The following is a 9,617-nucleotide window of genomic DNA, read 5'->3' on the forward strand; positions in this document are numbered from 1 at the left end:
ATTCCTCAAGCAAAAGGACTTGACAAATACCTTTGTCACACAGAGTTCTTTCCAAATTTACTTGGTAATTAGGGTGATAATCTATATCTATATTAACTAATGACATTGTCCAGAAGAGAAACAAACTTCTCGTAATTTTATGATTAGTTGTTTTGCAACTTGGTGCAAGATTTACACTCCCACAGAAAGCACAGATAGGTGCTATCTCCCCTCATGCTTACATTTAAAAGGGAGATCTCTCAAGTCCTACAGAAAGACATTCCTGGATCACAAAGCTGACAGAAGACCTGTCTACAATCTAAAGAATTTATATGTATTTCAAAGAAAGGAGAAAACACAAGTTTTCTAATGTAAATGTTCTAAGAAAAAGAAGAGGAAGGAAATCTCTTCCCCTCCTCTTTTTTACAGAGAGAAATAAGCCTCTTATTTTTAATTTATAAATGTCTTTACACCTGCTTTTGTCCAATAGGTAACATGTTTCCTCTTATCTAATTTAAAATACAAAGCACTTTTTAAGTTGTGCCTATGTTTCATGAAGTAAGTGCATTTGAAAGAAAATATTCCCTTTAATTCTTAAAACTTCACTTGGACATAGGGTGGATTGAAAATGGTCTCTGTTCTTTGACAGTCCTCCCATTGTACAGTAGAATTTAACTTCCTTTCTTTGACCCTGTGACGCTTTTGACCAATTGCGAATGGTGAAAGCTACACCAGGTCTATCAAAAGTAGTGTTTCTTTCCCTTGGATCCTTAGGGCCCCTATCCACCATGCTAGTCTGACTACCTTGCTGGAAAGACATGGTGGAGAAGCCCTAAAACCACACGTACGAGAAGATGGGTTCATCTGAATCCAGACTTTCAGACATCATTGCCAAGTGCCAGGCAGTGAGGCAAGTTGTTGTTGTGGGTTCTTTAGACCAGAGCTACCAGCTGCGATTAGTGCTATAGGCCAGCTGAACTCTGCTGGGATTTCTAACCCACAAACTCATTACATACTAAGAGGTTGTTGTTTTAAGTCACCAAGTTTTGGGACAGTTTGTCATTTAGTAAGAAATAACTAGAATGGAGCCCAGCACTCAATCTTTTTTTCCTCTTTTAATTCTCCCTTTGATAAACATAAAAGAATTGCATCGAGATTCAGTGTTGGACCATAGTTGGGCAATAAGGCTAGGCTTCATTGACTTCAGAAGGCTTCTCTACTTTAAAGCTGGAAAAAAAAAAAAGTTTAATTTCTAAAGCATTTCTACAATTTGGCATCTAATAAATCACAGTTCCCACTTCAAAGAAGATCTCCAGGTATCTACCCATATCTCTACTTTAGGTGGGGGAAAGGCATAGGAAAGCTGATCTAATTCAGACAAAGAGAGAGAGAGAGGTAAAGAGATTCATTTATGATTTTTGCACAAGTATATTTTTACTGGCTTGCAGACAAAACAAAAAAATCTCCAACCATGGGCTTTCTTCTTTCCTAACTCCCTCCCACACATCAATCACAAAAGAAAAAAAATAACCAAAGATAGAAGCAACAAAGTTAATGATATTAGAGACTGGTAGTTAAGGAGGAGGATTGGGTATCTGGAGAAAAGCCAAGTAAGAAAGAGGTGGGTATATGGATGGTTTTCTTATTTGTTTTGTGTTGCTTTGTTTTGCTGCCTGTTAGTAATATTTATTCTATCTTTTAAAAAATTAAAAGACAAGAAAAAAAATTTAAAAGACAAGAAAAGCTGATTTTTCTTTTAACCCATTGCTAAGAAGGATTGTATAAATTCTTTCCTGAATCAAGAAAATGTTCAATTCTGATTTTCTTTCTGTTTTTTTTTAAGTTTTTTATTATTATTATTTATTTATGATAGTTACACAGAGAGAGAGAGAGAGAGGGAGAGACATAGGCAGAGGGAGAAGCAGGCTCCATGCACCGGAAGCCTGACATGGGATTCGAACCCGGGTCTCCAGGATCGCGCCCTGGGCCAAAAGCAGGCGCTAAACTGCTGCGCCACCCAGGGATCCCTTTCTTCTGATTTTTAAATATTTTTATAAAAGTTTCTTTCTGTTTCCCACATATTCATATGTATTTATTGGCCTACGAAGAAGAGTCAGGGAAAGGGGCAGACAATGGAGTTTAGCAATATAGGGTAAAGACGATTTATGATCCATAGTGGTTTGAAGGACAAGGAGGGGGCCCACTGAGCTCTTAGTCTAAGAAAGACTAAGTTTGCTTTGGTGGAGAGGTAGGCCGGTTGGTGCACATCTGTCTCACAGCAGGACCAGCTGACACTGGCTCACCTGGCCTGGGGGGGATGTGGGTGCAGCCAAAGGGAGCCAGGATAGCAGCTCAAGGGTGCAACTGTACCTGACAATAAAGGATGACCACAGTGTTGCAGATCATCAAGGTCTTGGGGAAAAGAATTCCTGGATGGCAAAGAAATGACATGGAGCCTGGCAGGCTAGAATATGAGCATTGTGGCGCCTGGGGTAGAAGATGGGAAGAAAAAAAACCCTGAATCTGGACTGTTAGATGATTTTGTTTTCTATGCTAAAGGTGTCCAATTATCTGCAAGAGTGGGAACACAGCAGTTCTGAACTTGAGCACTAATAGTGGCATAGTTGTAGTGGTTTCCTGAAGCAAATGTTCCTCCAGGCTCTGGGCCAGCCAATTCCTTATTGTTCATTGCAAGATTCATGGCTGCCCAAGGCTTCCCTCCTTCCCACATTCCTTCCACCCTGCATTGCTTTAGTGCTGCCCTCAGAAGAGCTTTATGAAGGACAGGGTGCTACATCCTAGACTAACCACAAAATGCCTTTCTCTCTCACTCACAGAGGAATGAGGTTCTTCCTGGGAGTAGACTCCTTAGGTTAGGGATGTGCTCTCCCACGGCCTTTACTTAATAATCCACCACCTAGTGGTGGAAAGATTGGATACAAGTATGATTTTTTTTTTTTTTTTTTTTTTTTTTTTGGTTATTGTTAAGCAATTTCTTATGGTTGGTGAAAGTTTGCACACGTGGGTTTTGTTTGTTTTTGTTTTGTTTTATTGTGACTTTAAGAGTTTAACTACAAACTTTCTTTTTAGTTTTCCTAGGCCTCAATGAGCCCTTTCTACCTGCAAATTAGAGCCTTTTATTTTATTATTTTATTTTATTTTTAAGATTTTATTTATTTATTTGACAGAGAGGGAAAAAGAGAGAGAGCACAAGAAGAGGGAGCTGCAGGCAGAGGGAGAGGGAGAAGCAGGCTCCCCACTGAGCAGGGAATAGGACGTGGGGCTCCATCCCAACGGGCTCCACCCCAGGATCCCAAGATCATGAATCTTAACTGACTGAGCCACACAGGCGCCCTAAGCCTTTCATTTTAAACACTGATTTTTCCCTGTCAGGGACTGCTTCTCCTTCCATCTGGTCTTTATTCCTCTCTACAAATTTGCTCTTTAGATCCTTGAATTTGTTCTCTGAGTTTTCTGTATTTTTCCTCACGAATTGCATCTTTTCCTCTGTTTGCTCTGTGTTATAAGCTTGTCTTCTACTTGGGCTTCCAAACACCCAATTCTTTTTATATATATATATATATATTTTAAAGATTTTATTTATTTATTCATGAGAGACACAGAGAGAGAGACAGGCAGAGGGAGAAGCAGGCTCCATGCACCGGGAGCCCGACATGGGACTCGATCCCGGGTCTCCAGGATCGCGCCCTGGGCCAAAGACAGGCACCAAACCGCTGTGCCACCCAGGGATCCCCAAACACCCAATTCTTATCTCAGCATTGACTCCCCTCAACTCTCAGTGTCCTACAGATTTTTTAAAATGTGGAAACCACATTATTCAGTAACAAGGAACCCTTTAATCCTGCAATTCAAGCTGCTTTAGGCTCTTATTTGTTTGTATAAGATGCCCTCTCTTTCCCAGCAGATCTGTTTCCTCAAAGGTTGCCTGCTAGTTATGAGCTTTCAGCCTGCACTTCCTTTTTCTGGCAGTTGAACCCTGTATGTGATTCTAGGATCTCTTTTCCTTGTGGAAGTTAAGCTGTTGTAATCAGCCACAGCACGCCCTAGGGTGGCAGGAACCCTCATTGTTGGCTGGTGACCCAGTGACCTGAAAGTTGCCATCTCTCTGCTGGGGCCCTGGAAAGTCACCTCTGAGCTCCCAGTCCTCTGGATTCTCACCTTCCAAGGCCTCAAAATAAGAAGGAACCTCCCCCAGTTTTTCTGGCATCTGAAATTATCTCTCCATGACTATGCAGGAGTACAGATGCCTCCCTCCTTCCAGGACTACTTGTAAATTAGATAGAACCCACAGGTCTCCACGTGTGCCACTTATGCCGAGCACAGAGCTTCAGGCCTAGCCTTGGGCCTCGCACCAGTGATCCCTGGCTTCTCATTAGTCTGTCCTTTCTTCCTAGAATCTGGCAGAGCCTGAAGATCTGCAGAAAGCAGGCCTCTGGGCTCTGCCTATTGGCTAGGTCCCAGCTACTAATTTGCTTTGCGCTTGGGAGAGTGGGATCAGGGCTGGAAGGAGGGGTTGCTGGGATCCAGGCAGCTCTGGGAGGCTTTCTCAGGACAAGGAAGGAGGCCTGGAGAATTTGAAATATAAGGCCTATGATAGAAATCTAGAAAAATACAATGTATTCCAAGGGGGAAAAGATGATGGATGTTAGAAACTAAGAAGCAGCAAATCGTGCATATGGTTTGAGACTGGGGAGATGGAGGAGAAAAAGTGTAGCAAAAACTGATGATGAGGTCTATTCTGGGGTTCAGGGAGAAAGGGTGCTGTGACCAAGGAGGCATAGGGAGCCCAGGGGATGAGATGGTGAGATCACACTTAATTGTACACAAAGTTTACTCTGGAAGGGATGCCTTTGGAAAATATCGCCCTAGGAAAAACATAGGCTCTTGATTTAGGATACACACACACATACACACACACACACACGTGTGTATATATATGATATTATATATAACATCACTTTGAGACCAAATGTTTTCATGATCTCATATATAATTTACAGAATTCTTAGAAGATTGATATGGTAAAGAAAGAAAAGCACCAAGCACATGGTAGACATGCAGTAAGGCTGCATTTCTTGCTCTTCCCTCTTAACTATTAGATCTAGATTCCTTGAACACAAAAACATCCCTGTATCCCTAAAACTTAGCATAGTGCAGCCTAATGACTGTTTGTGCAGTGCATGAAGGAGTCATTTTGAATAAAAAATCAGTAGAAGAAGTTCCTGGTGGAGCAGCAGGTGGTACAGTAAGAAAGAGCAGGGAAAAAAAGGGTGAAAAAAAAACCCAGCTCTAAGTTCAGGTTGTAAAACCATGTCCTCTGTGTTCTTTCCATCACGTCACCTTGTTTCTCCATAAAACTACGTTATAAAACAACATTATAAAATGTCCTCTTGTACATAATGTGCCACTAATCAAACCATCTCCCAATTCCAGTGCCTCTGTTTCAAGATATTAAGGAAGCCCTTTGGCATATAAATTATTCTAGTTTCTGGACATTGACTTTAGAATTATTATCATACTGGGTATACGCTGATGGTACTGTGTGATAACGTTTGCCATGATGATTATAAGACAGATCTCCCTCCCCATAGTTATCACCCACGAAGGTATTTGGGCCTACTTTATGGCAGTGAAGCATTTCTACAAGAATTAGGGGGGTGAGATGCATTTTAGGAAGAACTGAGATAGGAACATGATAGGGGGCTGGGGCAAGAAGATCCTGCAGGTCTTGACACAAGTCTGGAAGCCTTTATCAACCAGGTAAGAAAGAGCTGAGGTGACAGCAAGTGTAGAAAGTTGGAGAAAAACTTCAGAGATACTCAAGAGGCAGTGCCATAAGGAAAACTAGCAGTGTTATAATTCTGCAGTAGAGAGAAGAAGAAAATAAAAATTGAATTCGGGGCTTTCAGAAGAGGTTTCTAGGTAAAGGGGATGTTTGGTCAAGACCTACTTAGAAGACTGGATTACCTCTCCAAGGCCCTCAGTTTTCCTTGCTTTCTGTTCTCATGAATGGTTTGAACAAAGGGGGCAAGCATGCTTAGGCTAAATTAGCATTTGGCTGTTGCAAAATCACCAACCTGGGAAAAAAACACTAACTTTTCCTAACTATTACTGGTTAAGCATGTCATTTCCACATGCAAAGATAAGGTGATAAATTGAACACTCCTGAAGAAAATTACTTTCTCTGGAGAGAAAAAAGCATGAGCTGTGAAGTCAGATGGTCCTTATTCTTTCTCCTGACTATTGGGTAATCATTGAATTGTTCCCAGGGGTCGTCATCTGAGATTATCTTTAATGATATAATTTGTATAAAGCAGTAGAGGTCCTAGCATATAATATGTGCTCCTAAAAACATTAGCCCTTGTATTAATTAATGTTATTTCTCCGAGGTAGAAACTTACTTAGCTATGAAGGTTTTATAGAAATGGGTTAATAGTGGCTTAATAGAAATGGCTCAAACTTACATAATATTGACAGTAGATAGATTTGTTGGAACCTACAGCACTGTCTCAATAAGTTACAAATACATTGTCCACATCAAATATTAGTGTGTGAATCCAATGATTATAAAGAATAATATTAAATAATATACAGTATTTTATATTCTCAAAAAGTAATGCTGAATCTATCTTTATATTTAAGATGTGGCCTCTTTTTACAATTGGAAAGCCAAAAATATCAGGATTCTAAACCCTTTAAAAGTTAATAAACAGGAAAAAAAAAAGAAAAAGAACAAAAGAGTATCAAATTTATAGAAAAGGCATAATTTATTAACATAAAGGACATAAAACAGATATATACGGTCATTTAGGCTAGCAAAACACGGAAACAAATTTCAAATTGAATTATCAGTTGCATCAAATTTGGGGGAAACACAAAGGTATGATATTTTTCTATCCCTTAGTAAATCTGAATAAAAAAAGGAACACGTTAAATATTTGCTTTTGATGGGATTCAAATGACAATCTGATCTTTGGTATCTACAGATACCTCAGGAACAGATAGAGTATAGACAGGATAAATTGTTTTTGATTTTTGATAAGCAATTAAAAACTAAGATATATTATTGTGCTATCCAGTTATTTATATTGCCTAAAAGCCCAAAGTCTGTTTTCAAATAGTTATTAAAATATTCACACACATACATGATTTCTTGCCAGAATGCATCCTTCTCCACCATAAAAACTTCAGAGGGGGAAAAAAATCAGTTTTCTGAAGTCTTTAATGTTTCTTAGACTACAGTTTTATCTTTCTTCTTAGACTAACCCTGGAAAAGCAGTTTGAATGCAAAGCCCCTTGACAAAATATCTGCCTTTTAAAAGATGTTCATTTAATATACAAGAAAAGAAAGGCCTCTGGGGAAAGAGGATAAAGGAGTTAGGATTTCTAACTTCTAGGCTGAAAAACAAGATATCAGAAAGCCATTTAGTTTCCTTTACGCTGATGATTAAAGCCTTCGTTTTAACCTTCGTTATAAATCAGGCACATTAATCGCTAAGCTGTTTTTACACAATTAATATTAACCTTCTTCAATCTTATCCCTGATTCCCCTGAAAAGCAATAGTTGAATTTTATTTATTCAGTGTATTGAATCAGAATTTCATTTAAAATAGAGCCCCGTAAGCCTGTCTCTATTTATCTGAGATATAAACGTCATGCTGATCTACATACACAATGCTGTGTCATAGAGAAATCACAGTTGTAAAATAATACAGTCTTTAACAATGTCATTTTGAAGTAATGGCAAAAGGAAAAGATGCATGAATCATTTTAGAAAATGTATTACTGCACTTCCTAGAACAATCAAAGCACTGTGTGTAATATCTCATTCTGCTGAAATAGCTTATAGAATCATAAATAGCCAATGCACAGTTCCTGTAATTAATGTTAAGAATGGCAGTTAAGAATGACAAATCAATGTTCCTTTGGGTTCCATTTTTAGAAAACAGTGGGCATTTCAGTCATTGGCATAGCTTTATCGGTAAAATTAAAAACTAGACCCAACTAAACATACTGACTTCTGGAGTACACGCTCGGTGACTTCTTTTCCATGTGATAGCTTTTTTGGGCTGTGCGATGGGAAGGTATGGAGTATCTGTAGCTTCTGCTCTTCTCACTGTAACAGGAAACACAGCAGAACAGGGCCCCTCCAGCGATCAGCACCAGCGCGGTGGTCCAGCCTATGTAGAGAGCATCTCCAAGCTCATGCTTTTGGGCAGTCTCCACTATTGGGTTGTAGAACTCTCTGATGATGGAATTGGCCACCCAGCTCACCGGGATGAGCACCAGGATGCCCGTGACGATGAAGATGATACCAGCTGTCAGCAATATGTGTCCCTTTATCTTCTCATCGTCCCCAGTGCACCTGGTACATTTCATGCCCAGGACAGCGGTCATGAAAGCCAGGAAGGACAGCACAGACGCAGCACACATCAGCCCTCTGGATGCCTGTAGGTCTGGAGAGAGAGCCAGCAGGGAATCGTAGACTTTGCATTGCATCCTAATGTTAGCTTGTCTCACGCAATTCATCCACAGTCCCTCCCAGAAGTTTTCAAAAACCACAATGTTGCTTCCAATGAAGGCAGACACTCTCCACTGAGGCATGATGGTAACAGCCAGTGTGCCCACCATGCCAACACCACCAAGCACCAGTCCAGCAATTTGCAGAGCGTAGGTAGCCATGTGTCCTCCGAGATGGGTGTTAGGCCACCAAACTCCTGAGCCAGTAGGGCTGCTCCAAAGCAAGTTTCTCTGTGCCTCAGGAGAGAACAGTTTTCCTGTAGTAATGAACTCAGAGCCCAGTGATTTTTAAAAGAGCCTGCTTTGCTACTTCCAGCTAGATTAAATCCAGTGTTGGCTGGCTGAAGTGCCCCCCCCCCCCCACATTGACTAGGACAGGTAAACTTACAAATCAGGTGCAGCAACTTTCTCAGCCAATAAGAGGGGGATGGTAACCCAGGTGTGTCTAAACCGACAAGAGATACTTGGAACGACTGGACCTGCACATAAACATTCTTTGTACCTCTCAGTTTTCCAAGAAGACAGCAGTAGGTTTACCTGCAGGCACAATTATGAATGTTTGCACAATCATCAAGAAATGCACCAATCTCTTGCAACATCAAAGGTGTACTTTGTACAGGCAATTCTGAAACTCTTTGTATGAGCTCCTGTGACCAAGGTATATAATAAAACATGTACCTAAGAAATTGGCCAGGACGGTCAAATTGCCAAAGTGAAAGGAGAGTAGGGGATTGATGGATTGCTCATACTTGGGAAACCACATTCTTTGGGACACATGTGATCCAAGTGGTTGATTTAATGTGTCTACAATTTCAAAGCAAGCTTCACTGTGGTGAAATCAGGGAACTGATTACACCAAAAGACAAAATAAGGTGAAAGTAATTAAATATGCAAGGTTGTCCTCTTCCATGGCACCGAACACATGTTGTTCTTTTTAGAGCCAGAAAAATGACTTTATTGGTGTTTTCCTGATAATCTTGATTTATTAGAAAAATAGTCACAAAAACAATACATTAATCCATAGGATTTTTTTTCTTTCTTTTTTTCTTTTTTTTAGGATTTTCTTATGTAGCAAGCACTCACACTACCAAGCAATG

The 9,617-nt window shown here is 40.1% G+C and overlaps 1 protein-coding gene across 1 annotated transcript; it reads right to left on the bottom strand.

The window, feature by feature from the left end:
• Nucleotides 1-6,743: 6,743 nt before the first annotated feature.
• On the bottom strand, nucleotides 6,744-9,023 carry CLDN8 (claudin 8). Its single transcript, XM_038581314.1, has one exon. The coding sequence runs from the start codon at nucleotides 8,680-8,682 to the stop codon at nucleotides 8,005-8,007; it is 678 nt and encodes a 225-aa protein (XP_038437242.1). The 5' UTR covers nucleotides 8,683-9,023; the 3' UTR covers nucleotides 6,744-8,004.
• Nucleotides 9,024-9,617: the final 594 nt, after the last annotated feature.

Source organism: Canis lupus, chromosome 31 (genome assembly GCF_011100685.1).
Source record: "Canis lupus familiaris isolate Mischka breed German Shepherd chromosome 31, alternate assembly UU_Cfam_GSD_1.0, whole genome shotgun sequence".
NCBI lineage: Eukaryota > Metazoa > Chordata > Mammalia > Carnivora > Canidae > Canis > Canis lupus.

Excerpts from the sequence above, each read along its gene's own strand:
- CLDN8 (XM_038581314.1), bottom strand. The coding sequence starts at position 8,682 with ATGGCTACCTACGCTCTGCAAATTGCTGGACTGGTGCTTGGTGGTGTT.